This window comes from Asterias amurensis, chromosome 1 (assembly GCF_032118995.1).
Source record: "Asterias amurensis chromosome 1, ASM3211899v1".
NCBI classification, from domain to species: domain Eukaryota; kingdom Metazoa; phylum Echinodermata; class Asteroidea; order Forcipulatida; family Asteriidae; genus Asterias; species Asterias amurensis.
In genome coordinates, this window is record NC_092648.1 from 14397274 (window position 1) to 14413356 (window position 16083).

At 36.9% G+C, this 16083-nt stretch overlaps 2 protein-coding genes across 2 annotated transcripts in view; both read right to left on the reverse strand.

Moving 5' to 3' along the window:
* The window catches only part of LOC139946690 (hypoxia-inducible factor 1-alpha-like), a 26002-nt gene extending 21939 nt beyond the window's left edge, over positions 1-4063 (reverse strand). Inside the window, exon 1 of the mRNA XM_071944347.1 lies at positions 3737-4063. Coding sequence (XP_071800448.1) covers positions 3737-3786 — 50 coding nt within the window. The 5' untranslated portion in view covers positions 3787-4063. The remainder of the gene's footprint in view (positions 1-3736) is intronic.
* Positions 4064-6723: 2660 nt separating this feature from the next.
* LOC139946712 (BTB/POZ domain-containing protein 7-like) overlaps positions 6724-16083 on the reverse strand; it is a 47693-nt gene continuing 38333 nt past the window's right edge. The window contains exon 8 of the mRNA XM_071944368.1: positions 6724-12823. Coding sequence (XP_071800469.1) covers positions 12590-12823 — 234 coding nt within the window. The 3' untranslated portion in view covers positions 6724-12589. The remainder of the gene's footprint in view (positions 12824-16083) is intronic.

Genomic DNA, 16083 nt, shown 5'->3' on the forward strand with positions numbered 1-16083 from the left:
ATGTTCGCCGACGGGTTGCGCTACGCCATCATATTTGCGCCGCCTGGAAATAAAATTCCCAATGTTACTGGACTCAACAATCAGGCGGTTTGAAAACGTTTTGTTTGACCCCCGGCGCGGCATAGTTCTTTGCGTGCGTTCACCATTCACCATTCTGCTGTTGAGGTGTGCGTGGTTGACCTGAAGAAACCGCTGGCCGGCTGACACGACGAGTGTAGCCTGGATGTCTGACGTCAGTATATAAAGATCGTGGGATAAATAGACAGGGGACGAGTCTATTTCGCTGAGACACGAGTATAGCTTGAATGTCTGACGTCAGCATGTAGAGATCGCTAGGATAAATAGACGGGCACCAGTCTAGTCTAACCCGAGTTGCGCTGAGAGGGGGAGCTGAGGGCGGTTGATAAACGTTTTACAAAGGAAACACGGATCGGAATACAATTGTGGTGGGATTTTCAACAGGATTTTGTCATCACACAGGCAGGTTTTTGTTCTCGTTGAAGAAAAAAAACATTATTATTAAAATAGTTTACGAACGATCTTTCTTTTAAAAAATGCCGTTTTTTCTCTTAAATATTTATACGTCGGCTTACAAGCCGCCCGGAGAATAAACCGCAGGAGTTCAAAAAAATGTCAAAATCAACATATAAACCGCGGTTTATAATCCGAAAATTACGGTACATAACTTGCTTGTGAAGGACCTGGATTTTGAACAACTTACAATGTAACTGCTGATGTGTACATTTCATGTAGATGACAAAAACATCAATAAGACATGAAAAGAAAAAAAAGTCAAAGCCTTTTATGACAATAAATTTGGAACCTCCTAAGACAATCAGAGCATACTGCTTGAATTGTTGAGTCAGTAACCAGCATTTCTTTTCAGAACTAACACTACTCAAAAGAGATATTCACATGGGGTTACCAAAAGCCTCTATTTAACACTTCCACTACGGAAGTTTCAAATTCTACTTGAATGTTGGAATGCATTGTACTCTGATATAAAATTTCCGTAAGATTGTGCGCAGGGTCAACGACATGCACAAAATATAAAACATGAACAACTTATAACCCTGCAACTCATAATCAATAGACTGTTTACAGTCTCCTGCTTCTCGGAATCAGTTGACTTCAACAGGAACTAAACCATTCACAAATCACGTTTAATTGAGTCATACATGTACAACTCTGAGGTGGTTTTTACAATCGGGTGAAGACCAACAAAATTTAGTCACAGAACTTCAGTTTATAATATAATACATGTAGGTCAATATATATCCATCATTTTCATGAACAGGAAAGAAAACATGTTGATGTACTTGTACATGTAGGCAATTCTTCAATTGACATTGAGTGCTTTTAATTTTCTTTTAAATGAAAAAGATCACTAATCTAGCTTTTCCTACTTTTAAAGTCCTGGGCCCAATTTCATAGCGCTGCTTAGCGGCCGATTTTGTGCTTACTGTGCAATTTCTATTTCATAGCGCTGCTAACTGTAAGCACATGAAAAGGCATGTTAATCCTCCGGTGCTTACGGCACAAAAACAAATGACGTCACAATGCAAATCCACCGTAAACACGCACTATGGCCGACCAATTGTTCTGCTAACCTGTGAAATATGCTTCAAGGCTTAAGCAAATTTTTCTGCTACAGTAAACACGCAAATTTGCTTACCGTTAAGCAGTGCTGTGAAATTGGGCCCTGGTCCCACTTTCATAAAGCCTACAGGTTAGCACAAGCAACTTGCTAAAGAAACTGGTTACCAGCCAAATTCCATACAAAGTTAATATTCTTTATCCCCGATGCAAGTTTAAAATCTATTATATCGTTGCGGTACCCGCTGCCAAAACATAGGATTCGCACTGCCTCTAGCTGCCGGGCAACCTCGGTAGTCTAGTTGGTAAGACACTGCTCTAGAATTGCAAGGGTCATGGGTTCGAATCCCACCCGAGTAACATGCCTGTGATATTTTTTCACGGGACTCGGGAAAGTACAGAGTATACAGTGCTAACACACATCGGTGTATGGGTAAAAACCAAAATTAATATTCTTTATCCCCGATGCAAGTTTAAAATCTATTAAATTCCATACAGTTTACATTGGGGCAACTGTTGCCCCCATTTAATTTATTTTTTTGCTCAGCAAAGAAATTTGCCAAGCAGGAATTTCTGCTCCTACTCGGAATGAATAATTTCCACAAAGAGACAATTTGCCTTGAACCCAACCAATCTCCACAATGGTAGTTTTTTTTTAAATCAGCACTGGCCCTTTGAATTATTTCAACTATTTGCCTTCTCACAAAAATCAAAATCATACAACAATAACTTCCTTTAAAATTAAAGATGACACTATTGTGCATCCATGGTATCTGTACACAAAGCATAGGGCGTCACTGGTTCAGGCTGGTACTATTATTATTATTATTGTGGGCAGCAGCATGACAAGTGACTTTATTCTTCAGTAAGTTTCAACAAGCGTTGAGATTTTTTGTGAACCAGATTTGAAAATCAGATTTATTAGCCACATCTTGTCAGCAAGAATTCACATTATGAGTAGAAGGAAACAATTCTGTCATCACTTTTTCTCCATCTCTGACAAAAAATCAGTGAGCGCCCAGGCAAAACATCTCGAAACTTATGTCTAATTAATTATTGGCCCTACGACCAGGGCACTATTAATGTAAAGCACATTGATACGGTTATTATGACATGCGCTATATAAGAATTGGTTATTATTATTATTATTATTATTATGTATTAAAAAAAGGTGATCATGGCAGCACAACTAACACTGTATACATGATGTAGCCTGATTGCCATTGCAAGAGTTCTGGTTGCACATGGAAAGTCTGTTTGCATAAATTTTTGTTAAATGTCGACAGGCCTAGATTTAGTAGGTGACCAAAATGGTCTGTGATTTTTGTTTTCATGATTTCATCAAGGTTCTTTAAGGACTCCCACTAATGATGGAGATCCTGGTTCAACGTTGGTTTATTTTGTTATATTACTCTGGCCTTCGTTTCTTTTCCATTTCCACATTTTTTATCTTCGTGCACTATCAAGCTGTGGTGATGGCAGCGACTCCAGGAGTGGGCCTCCATTACAATTTAAGGATGAGGCAGTCATAGAATAGATGCAAGTCTTTGCCGAATGATGTTAAACTAAACTTTCTACAGCTCAGCCGTATGATTTAACGTAACCGGTGCGCCACCATTTGACGTAGCGAGATGATCCTGAACTGTTTGTTGAGGCGGATGTCAGACACTTCCTACCTTTGCCATTTCGTACCCGTAACCCTGGACACTTCGTACCTTCGGGACACTTCATAGCATTATCAAATTGGTCACTTCGTACCGTGGGCGGGGTACAAAGTGACCATCATCTTCGTGGAGACGATTGCGGAACAAACCTCATCCATTTTGGACTCCAAGAACTATGGGTGAGGTTTGTCCCGCTATTATAGGAGGAGTAACTTAGCATGCCTATTATATTTTTATTTATAATTATCGCATCCAGAGTCCATGGACTGATGCCTGATGGATGACCCTTATTTTATTCCTCCATGATTCCACCGAAAGTTTGAAACGAACCTCATGTCATAGCTAAATACAAGGTAGACTGAAAAGTAGCATAACATTGTTATTAACAACTAAAGTAAAACAAATATTTGAATATCATCAATGTAAAATTTAACAAATAAATTGTAATTTTAATATTATTTTATCATGTTACTCACCGTCTTTTCTTCTCTTTTGGTGGTTGGGCTGTCATGGTTGCCATTTTCATTCTTCCAAAAAACGAGTGTTCTTAATTTTTCCCCGGTCAATTCGGTTGCACTTGTAGTTTTAAACTGGAACGAAAGACACCTACAACAGGTTAAAACTCCAGTGACGACTTTTGTTTACTTCTCACTCGATAATTTTAAAATTCCAACATGGCACAGTCTCAGAACACTGCCGAGGATTGCGGCCACACGGTATTTATTTCACAGCAAAGTTTTGCGTCTAGAGAGCGTACTACGATAGTCTGGTCTACTGGCACTATCTAGTACATTCGATTTATAAACTCGTTGTTGTTGTCCGTGCGTGCGTCCGTCCGTAGACCTGGGTTTTTGTGTACATGTTTTTTTTCTTCTGGGGCACGGTCACGTCACAGTGGTTTCTAATCCTCCAAATACACCACCAGCGGCACTAAAAATAATTGAAACTAAATACACACGGGAAAACAATTTATAATAAACATTAACAAGAAAACCAGTTTGTTATTTTCTCTCAGAGTAACTTCAATTGAATGACTAAATTTAATTATTAAGTAAAATCAAGTTTTGTGCATAAATTGGGAGACTTGAAACGGTTTGCGGAAGAACGACGTCATGAAAACTTTGACTCTTGTTCAGTTTCAGCCGATAGAGGGCCAGTGACGCGACCCGCAAAAAAGTTTGAAGGCCACAGAATAGGGCCAAGTTAGGACTAGAATCAAAAAATAAATAATCAAATTTGGTGGTCAAATTAATTACTAAGTGGATACAAAATAAAATACCTTCTGATTTTTCAGGAACTTTGTGCGCGTTCACACTTTACTTATTTGGTTTGTGTCAATAAAACTACAGTTCTCTGTCTATAAAGGGAAGGTACACGTTTGGTAGTTTACTCAAAACGAATATTAACTTGAAAACTGACTTGGTAACGAGCATTGGAGAGCTGTTGGTAGTATAAAACATTGTGGGAAACGACTCCCTCTGAAGTAACGTAGTTTTTGAGAAAGGTAATTTCTCACTAAAATAATAAAAGACTTCTAGCTAGAAGTAGGTCTATTTTATTCCTATCTGAAAGCACACAAATTTTGTGTTTCATCATTTTCTCGCAACTTCGATGACCGATTGAGCCCAAATTTTCACAGGCTTGTTATTTTATGCTTATGATGGGATACACCAAGTGAGAAGACTGATCTTTGACAATTCCCAAACGTGATTTCATCTACCAAAAGCTTCACCTGAAACAACAATTTTTGTTTTATTACCCAAAATAAACAATGTGTTTTATTTCAAAATACTTGCCTAGAAAAGGTCAGGTCTAAAATTGTATGTTTCCATTGATTAACATACCAACTGTTAAAACAATTCAATCGAATATGCACCGAGATAATTTTTAAAAAATGGCGACTTTGGCTCTCAAAATCTACACCCCCACCCAAAATAAAACACACAAAACAAATGAAGCAAAAAAAAAAAAAACTTGGAATAAAAACAGCTCAACACAATTATTCAGAAGAGAGGTGGGGGGGGGGGCGGGGGAGAAAACTAAGCATCAACAATTCTTTATCAACCTGTCAATTCCATGAGTGAGCACTAGCCAAAATACCTTTCAATATCACAAACTACTGGATCCTTGAATTCCATGGCAATGACAACCTACAAAATGACTTGTACTGTCAAGAAAGTGTCAAGAGAGGCAAAGATAGTTAATGTTATAGTTTTTAAAAATCATAGTTATTATGCCTTTGAAAATAAGGCAAAAAAAAGCGCCCTCAGTTTACAAAAATATTTTCATACAAAAACCTAAATTTGCCGTTTTTTTTTTCCAGTTGGGTTGTTTATGGAAGGGCCATTGTGAAGAATAAAATGGTTCTTGCAAGTTAAAATCAAGTTACCTTAAATTTACCATGCAGAAAGAAAATAAACCAATGCCAAACATAAGTGCAGAATAAAGAGTCCATGCCCTTCAAGTACATCCTTTGCCCCTTTCTTTCTAGGTACCCAATAAATCTGACCAAGTGACCTTTGTATCCTTCCTCTGTAATATGAAGTGTCACACAACACCTACCAGCCAAACAAGCTTTACTGAGGGGATGTTCACAAGAGTAGCTAACTTCACTGCTAAAAATTCAGTGGGGGTTGGCTTGATAAAACCAATTAGCTAAAATGAACGTATGTTGGCAGTTAAGCCAGCACAGAGATTTCTCTGCTACTGTAGTAGCTTTGTTGAAGAAATCTTCATAATTGGCTCGAAGAATAGCTGATATAATGCAATAGCTGATATAATGCAATAGTTGATATCATTCAATAGCTGATATAATTCCGCTTGAGGTTCATTCTAACAACAGTAGAAGTGATCAAAGTGATGTTTCGATGTTATTACAGCACAAAATTCACAAAATTATTGAACAGTTCATGAACTTCAAGACCTACCTTATCAAGGCATGCAGGGTTTGCCCCTTTAACTTTTGCAGCGACTAGCCAGCAGAACTAGTTAGTTTGTCCATGGAGTTCTCCTTGGCTTGCCATATTATCACTGGCCTGTCAGGTGTTGCACTTGTCAACAATTCATATTTGATGCTTTTTAAAACTGAACTATCCAGCCGGACCACTTGGGGTGACTTTTGACTGGTCCTCAGATGTTTTAACTGGCATTTGACCAGTGGACGCAAGGACCCCTAAGAAACTAACTAAAATCATTAATTTTATTTTGTTCCTTTTCGTTCATTGTTGCAGTTAGTTTCTCTGAAAAAAAAAACCAAAAATCAAATTTCAGGCTCCACTGGGAAGCTATTAATTAATTGAAAAAGCTTAGCGATAGAAGGATTCTGTTTTTGTAAAAAAAAAATAATAAAAAAATTGATTGTTCATCATCTTTATTTTTCATGATTGTAAACAAAAACAAAAACACAACAATAAACACAAACAACCAAGAGATAAGTTTAAGTTACACTTATTTTATTCAGCCATAACTGTAGTCATTTTGATGCATACACATTGAATGAATCAATCTAGAAGGAAAACTAGATATTGGTTTTCTGAAAAGACTAAAAATCCTGAAAAAAAGAGTATTGTAAACCAATATCCACTTTACATTATTTGGCTCAAATGATTATCGCAAGCTCAAATGATTTTTGAGATTTTTTTCCCTCTTCGAATTGTTGCCCCCATAAAATCTTGGCCTGCCGTTCACATTTTGCTTTGCAAAAACTCATAGTCTCATTACAACTTTCAACATTTTTGTGTGGAGAATTTATTTTGAAACTATGCCAACTTAAGGGCAGGCAGTAGTAAAAAGTCCGAGCATTGGACCAGGGAGCAATGATAAATCAATTAAACAGGATGGTAAGAATTGCCCTAACCATTCCAGTCTGTCTTGTTATTTCAGGTAGAATGTGGGAGAATCTTTTATAAAGCGCAGTTTGAACACTGGTTTGGGTAAGAGCACACATATAATATAAGTTCTGCAGTTGACAACAAGAGCATAATAACGGAATGAAGGGGTAGCGAGACAAGTTCTTCAACGGCCGTTTAAAGCTCGCAGGGTCGGCGGCCGTGTGATAAAGGCCTGAGCCTTTAAAAACGAGTCACTACTCTTTTATTCCCATTCATAAATGCCCTTTTGTTAAAAAAAAGTTCAAAAATACAGTTATAGATACTTAAACAATTGAAAATTCAAGGTTTGAAATATCATTTTCCAAAACTTTGTGAACAATCTGTTCGATGCACATGGGTTGTGTGTACGCGCGCGCTTAGATTATGTGCGCGCGCTTAGATAACGTGCTGTTACTATAGCTATGAATTGCGTTCCGCGTGATAATCTTGGGCGCCCGACACAAGGAAGCCAGCTTGTTATAAACAGCTCCAGCTGGTCATTATCAAAGGTGTAAACACCCCCACGTGATGCGCTCTCCACCAATAGTAGAAGAGAAACTGTCTGGGGTATTTATGAATAACAATTGAAACTCCCTTAATATTTTATTGAAGTTAATGCTCGCAACTTTGAATGTTTAGAAAAAGATCTCTTTACTTCACTGTTACTTCTGCAACACAACAGTGTGACAGAAGGACAACCATTAATGTAGAAATTAAAACAGCAGGACCTTTTTTTGGCAGTCATTGATTTAAATATCCACAAGAAAAAGCTTTGAAGAATTGTACACCACAAAATTTTACTTTTAACTGTACACTTTCTGGTAAAACTTGGTGCCAACTTCTTTTATACAGATACTATCTCACCGAATAGAATTTACAAAAAAACAAAAACTGTATGCAATATTCACATTACAATTAATAGCAAGAAAGAAAAAAACAAAAATAAGGAAAAAAACTTGGTCAATCTTCTTTACAGTAGAATACACATTGCTATATTATAGAATAATTTACATTTTTAACTCAGTTGCACTGTTATACTCTTCTAATAATTATTACACTTAGATTTATAGCTTCACTTATAACAATATAACAAGGGCAGCTTGGTACCTCCACAATTATTTACAAAAGGTAGTATTATTTACGTTTTCCGTCCATTCAAACAGTCTTCTTAAAGCCACACTTGAACCAAACTAAATCCCTCTAAATCATATCAATAACAATAGGATCTAAACAGCGAAGCAAATCTCAGACTGGGGTTACAACGCTTACCTACTCTCAGTTACTAAGTTACAATCAGTTCACTTCACATTGTACTATTCATTGCTTGGTTTCTGTTACAGCTAAACTTAATCCTTACAAACTAATTTATCAATAGTGGGAAAATCAGACAAATTGAAAGAAAGATACAAAAGTGGGTCAGTGCTCACAAAATGCTAGTATTCTATACTGTTGTTATTTTAGAGAACAAAATTCTTCAAAGCAGCAGCACCTCTGATAGATAAAAAGGAAAACTAAACAAAAACAAACGGAGGGCTGACAATTATAATTGTCTTTTACCAAAAGAACAAAAGTAAGTATGACAAAGTATTGTCTAGTACCGGGGTAAGCAGAATTATTTTGTGCTAAGCTCATTATTTTAATGCTTAAACAGCTCCATGTTAATTGGCACCGGATTGTTATGTTTCATGAAGCCAAACCAAGGAAAATTGAGCAATAGATTGGATGCATAATACCTTGTGTTGTCAAGGCCCATTCTACTCATAGGCATAACGTAGTTGGACACAATTTGCATTTATGATAACAGATAAGATCTGCCTCGACCTGACATACTTCAGCAATCACAACCCCTGAAGTCTCCCTACAGCGCTGTATGATATTAATTCATTGCAATTATCAAGGGCGGCAATCTAGTGTGAATATTTCTCCCGTATAAAAAAACCAAACATGTCTAGCGTCCTGACTATTTGAAACAAAGGACCACTTTTTTTCTTCTTAAAAAAATGGCAGTCGACAAATGTTCAAGACAACCAGCTGGGATATTTTTACAGACAGTTATCATCTTATTTTCGGTGTAATTTTTTTGAGTGTGCAAAAGACAAAAAATAAAATCTTGTTTATTTGAAAAATATTTTTTTAAATATTTTTTTTTTGTCAGGGAAATGCAAAACATTTGTGTTTTTTTCCGCAAAAGAGAGAGCAGACGGCCTCTTAAAGAATGCGGGCGGAGACGCTAAGCATGATTTAAAAAATATTTCATCATGCCCGAGATTATTAAATTCCTCCCCCATTACATTATCACAGCACACTGACACTATTATGCTGAGAGCGACACACAATGTCAAATTTACAGCTGGTACCAGCATAAAATAGACTTAATTAGACACTGGGATCATAGAAAACTTGTACTGATACACAGCATTAAAAAGAAATAGTGAGATTTATGAGGTCACTTATTCTGTATGATGTTTGGAATTGTTCGCCTATCAAACTGTCTTTCTGTGAGATGGCCTTCTTTTAGTTCCAGAAGTTTAACTGAAAACTGCTTATTTATGATTGATTTGAGTTAAATTGATCGGACTTGAGACAAAACAGCTGCATCTTCATAAAACAAAATCGGAAATTACGAAATTACAACCTCTGCTCATTGAATTTACCCTATAAGAGTTTTCATACCATGCCAGAAAAAAAAGTATATAAATACAAAAATAAATAAATCCGGAAAGAAACTGAACGTAATTGTTGAATTAAACTACGAATCCTCGGCTCAGTGCTATAAGGTTATTAGTTGCAATTTCATACTAGTAATGATCAAAAGTCATTAAATGAAAAATGTGTTATCAATTTGAAAAAAAATAAAAAAATTCAAAATTAACAAATAAATAAATATTTCTAATTGCCAGACAATTACTCCGAAGCCCACGCTTGATCATAGAATTTCCATTTACCAGGAGCTCCAAAATAAACAAAAGCAATTTTATGCTATCATGCACACAACACCAATGACCTTATAGTCCTCAACAGACTAAAACGTACAAAATTACAACTCAATTGGACTCACTAGTGGCACATTAGTAACCCGCAACTAAATTTGAATGAAAACAATTAGATCCTAAATTGAATCTAACAATTGCGGGCATTTCGGATGTAAAATTAATGATATCATCAACCAAGAAGAAGCACCAACAATATTTTTCAGGGAGCCATAAAAGAAATAAAAATGCATAGCTTCTATCCATACACTTTACTTAAAATGTAATTGGTTAATGCACCGTTGAAGAAAACCAACCCTAAAGCCAATCCATTAAGAGGTTAATTTAAAGCTTTTAGTAGGAAGAAAAACCTCGCCGTGAGCGAAGACGTCTTCAACAGTTGAGTCTTGAATGATGCTTTGACTAATGGGACCATTCAGAGTGACACTTGGAGTTCATCCGTAAACACGGCATTGGGGGTATTGGACATTACCAAAACTAAGAACTGTCCGGAACAAGTGAAGGGAATCAACACTAGCTTGGATGCTTCGCTATAATATTGTTGTAACAGTCTTTGGTTAATAAATAAAAAATAAAAAAAAATAAAAAAAAAAGGAATATTTTATCGAGGACAAGGGCCCAATTTCATAGAGCAGTTTCATCAAGTTCCCTTGGCCCCCACTTTAATGTCATTCAAAGTATTGATGTTTTATTTTGTTGAAGAGATCAAATGGAAAATCCCATTGCAACATTGCACGGTCTGATTCCCAATGCACAAGAGTAGTCTATCAACCTTTGAATGCGCAAACAATAATTGGCAATAACGAGCGGCTTTCAGGAAAAATCAGTCTAGGACAATCCATGGAACGTGACAAAAATACCCCTATGGCCTTCAACAACTATGGCGCACAGTAGACCTAGCACTATTCAGCAAAAAAAGGACCTTACTTACAATGGGTGTAACCATGAATTGTCAGTTTACTATTATTGACTAACCAACGATTAAAGGCAGTGGACACTATTGGTAATTGTCAAAGACTAGTCTTCACAGTTGGTGTATCTCAACATACGCATAAAATAACAAACCTGTGAAAATTTGAGCTCAATCGGTCGACGAAGTTGCGAGATAATAATGAAAGAAAAAACACCCTTGTCACACCAGGTTGTGTGCTTTCTGATGCTTGATTTCGAGACCTCAAATTCTAAACTTGAGGTCTCGAAATCAAATTCGTGGAAAATTACTTCTTTCTCGAAAACTACGTCACTTCAGAGGGAGCGATTTCTCACAATGGTTTATACTATCAACCTCTCCCCGTTACTCGTAATCAAGAAATGTTTTAAGACAATAATTATTTTGAGTAATTACCAATAGTGTCCACTGCCTTTAACCCATTCCAAAGTTGTTTTCCTTGTCTTTGTTTTCTCCTAGACACATTCATGTTAGAATCTTTCCCCTAAACCACTCCAGCAGAACATGGTCTGCCTACTTCCGTGTTCTCTAGAGGAGTTTACATTCACACTGAATTTAAATAGTCTCTCAGCTGTCTCATTTAAACTCACATCAGGAGACTGATTTTTATTTTTCCTTCGGCGAGCTACTTTGTCTTTGGGAAAGGATCGATCGTAAAACCCCCCCCATGTTGTTATGCTAGTCAGCAGATGCGTTCGGTTATCGTAAAGACAAACTGCATGAGTGCGTCTGTAGGAAGTGCACCTCAACAACAAAAATCTTAAAAGTGAATTCATTTGTAAAGCATGAGACCCTTGAAGGATCCTGACTGCATTTTAAGTTATCATCGGTACTTGACTTAAACAAAAAATCTAGACCCGAAAGTTGTTTACACAGGAGAACGAAATCGTGGGAAGAGCTTTGAAGAAGTAAGCTCTTGAATTTCACTCATGATGAACCTCAACACTGGGTATTAAAAAATTGTGATTTATTTCTTAGGGGGAGCAGGGGGAGTGAAGGACAGGGGAAGAGGGGGTCATGTGGGGTCGTGTAAGAAGGGAACAATGGATGCTGGGTTGTGTTGCAAATCCACATTTGCTTTTCTATATCCGCTTTTCTATATCTGCATTCATTTATTGAGGTGCTGGGTTTATGAATATATGACTATAAACAAATTTTATAGTCTAATGTTTCGACCCTAGCAGAGTGTTTCTCAAAGGCTAAACGACAACACAACAAACATGAACATTAGTTATTCATGTTTGTTGTGTTGTCATTTAGCCTTTGAGAAACACTCTGCTAGGTCCATAGGTCCTTTTGGTTAAACCATAGGTCCTTTTGGTTGGTAAGCAGTTTGCAACAGCTAATTCTATTTTCTCGACTATAAGAAACGTGAGGATAGGCAATGTTGGGGCAGGAGACTTAATCTTCCTGAAATTCCCAATCTGATTGGGAAGCCATTCAAAGAAGTCAACCACATGTAGACTCAAAGAAATTGGACTCTTAAGGCCCTTCTCTTAATTAAGAGGGACTGTTCATGGATTATACATCGGTGTACTGGTCTGGTCCGTGCTTTCCTCCCTTGACCGGTTTCCCGCCTTTCCCACTGTTGCTTCCTCCTTTCGGTCTACTGTGGCTGTCACCAAGCTCCGGTTCCCTTAGCAACATCTGGTTGATAGGTGGCGCCGTTGCTATGGTGAGGTCCGGGCCTGACGGGATAGCAATATCTGGCATGATCTCACTGAGCATGGGCACAACTTGAGCTGTAGCTACCACCTGGAGAAAATAAAATAAAATAATAATACCAATCAATTGTGAAAGGTTTTGGAGCCTTTTGTAGATTAAGTTTTTGGTCTTAACATGGACCCCATACTCACTGTAAATAAAGATGTAAAAAATACACAATTATACCAATCAATTATGAAAAGGTTTTGATACCTTTTGTAGATCAAGTTTTTTTTTTTACCATGACATGGATCCCTGTGCTCACTGTGAATAAAGATGCATGTAATACAATTTACCTGTAAAAGTTTCAGCTTCATTAGCTGTCAAGTTTTTGAGGGGAAAAAGGGAAAATCATTGGAGAGCCACATAAATCCATTGTACATAATGCTAAAATAATTGTTGTTAAATTGTTTTACTCATTTCTCAAAAACTTGAGCAGTGTTTTCAGGAGAGGTGCGTAAATCTGTTGTACATGCTTAAATAATTTTTGTGAAATTGTTTTATTCATTTCTAAACAACTACAGCACCTCAGCAAGATATATATTAAGGGAAGCTTTCTACCATCATTATGTCTAAAGCGTATAAGTTTAATGTAAATCTATGGACGTTTGTGTCATACCAACAGTACCCAAAACCCTTAAACTGCAAATGACATTATGCAGGTCTCTTCCAAGTTTGATTGCTTCTTCATAAAGCAGACTAATTCACCCTACCATCATAATGTGTATGCACTCCAAATTTAATTGAACATGGTACCTATGATAATTCCCTGCCTGGACTAGAGATCCACGATCTAGCAGAGTCTGTACACCTGCTATGTAGTTCACTGGGTCAATGTGCCTGAAGCTGTGTTACGACTAAACCTGATTATCCCTTAGATTATGGTTTACAATCTCAAAATATTTGTCTACCTTCATGCACATGAACGTTATGAGTATTTCATGCTTCAGAGGCAGGTCAATCGTTTCACATTAAGTAATTCAAGATTAAAACTTTCTAGAATAAAGTTACCTGGTTTTATGCAAACATAATAAAAATCAAAGACCCCATTTTTGTTTTTACAGAAGTAAGATTAAACACACCATGCTGTTTTATACAAGCTTCCTTCTGAGACCTGTAGGCTATTAACAAATGTGCAACTTACATTTTTTAAATGCTCATATTTCTTCCATTCAGATGTGAATATTACATTTTTAAATGTGCTAACTTATTTGTGAGTATGGGTAAACAAAACAAAACCAAAATTAATATGCTTTATCCCCGATGCAAATTTAACATCTCTTTTATTTGTGAGTGTTTAAGTGTAACTTTATTTGCCTATTTATATATATTCACTGGTTGTGATTGCTACCATGAATGCATCAGAAAGATACATTGATGACAATTAAGGTTAATGACAAATAATAAATTTACTAAATTTTCCCGGGGGCAAGTAAATCCCAGAGTTTTAATTTAAAAGCCCGGTTAAGTGTAAGAACAAGGCCTGCATGTCTACAAATTGACATGAAGGTATTTTACAACATTTCACAAAGCTGTTAATGGAAACACACTTGCCCCTCCTTTTTCAAAAATCAATATCTACAGATAAATAATTGATCAAGTGTCCTATGGATGAAAGTAGGCAAAGTAGCGACATTCACCCTGTCCGTTTCCTTCCATTATGCATTCAGATACCCAAGAGAACAGTAGAGGGCCACTTAAGGTCCTCATTGAGATTCAGAGCAAGAGGAAGCCTTAATAACCCAATGAATTAGAATGGCACTCAAGAACCTTTTTTTCCCAGGCCATGTTATAGGTGAACAACCACCAGGCACGATATTTAGCCATGGAAAAACAGCAGGAAAATATTATAAAGGGTCTAGGTTTAGAAAGGGTTTGAAGTTATTTAATAACAATTTTGCTGAATTTTTTTAGGAACAAAACCGGAAATCAGACAAAACAAGGAAGAATATACTGTCTGAGCCATTTAACATCTACATAGGATTGTTTGTTTGGTTTTCCTTTTCTCTGTGCCCACATTTCTTAATTATAAAACAACGGTTTGAAAACCACTGATGTAGCACTTAACTCAATGTTATCAATTAACAATCGTCGTGTCATGATGAATAAAAATTGCTTGAGTTTATCGAATCAAGATCTGCAAAGAGTTTCTTAATATGGATTTGTTGTTCATTTGGAGTCTTTGTAACAAAAAGTGTGTGCATGATTGTGACTGTGCACATACAATTTGTTTTTCCAACGATTCCCCTCACCAGCTCTTCTCTCTCTCTCTCTCTCTCTCTCTCTCTCTCTCCCATTGCCACTGTGAGACGGTTTGACGATTCTGCAGAACCCCTTAAGTTACAGTGCCTTTAATGAGAACTCGTTGACAGGGATCAATAACTGTGTAAATTGTAGCCTACATCCGTCACTATTTCTCCTGGGAACACTGTAAGTAAGCTAGGCCAACAAAATCACCAATTACTGATTGAATTGTACTCTAGAACTTCCAAAGTTGAGCCAACAACGTCATTGGAACTCCCAAAACAAGTAATTATGTTAGTTTTGTTCTTATTTTTTTCTCAAAATTGGGGCCTACACCACCCTTTCACGGCAAAACAACCCAACTCTAAACTGACATTTTTAGAAAAGTAAGTACGTAGATAAGCTTTTTTGCCATAAACAACTGGATGAAATGAACTGGATGAAATGAATGAATATATCGAGCTTATATAAGAAACCAACATTTTCGGTTGTTTTGCCATGTATAAGGGTCGCACAGAACAAAATGAAAAGGGGAAAAAACAGGAAATACAACAAAGAGAAAAACAAAAAGTACATAGATAGATAACCATTCATTTGAAGTAAGACGGATCATATGTAGTGGGGAGGCCGGTAAGAAGTTAAAGGAGCTCTCATGCGGGGATAAGACTATTTCAAACAACTTAAAAAAACAACTCATCCTTTCAATCGGGCAAAGAGCAATCAGTCAATTGATAGTATTAGCCTTCTCAAGAACGACAAAGACGTCTACGGATTGCACAATCTAAACAAGATGAATATTTTATCATTTTCTTTGAGCAATGAGTACTCGGCTCTTTCTGGAAGATGCGTTTCGGGGCACGGAGATCGTAACTGATGCGTCGCAGCGTCAATTGTGACAACCTAAACCTCCATTAAAGAACTAAGAGCTTCCTTAGCTGCGAAACATATCTAAATAGATCAGTGTATCATAATAAAGGGAGCGTACAATCTAGGGACAAGGCCACTACTGCAGGCTAATATAGCCTTCCATGTGGCCATGTCATGTGTGTCAATTGATTTTGTGTTAT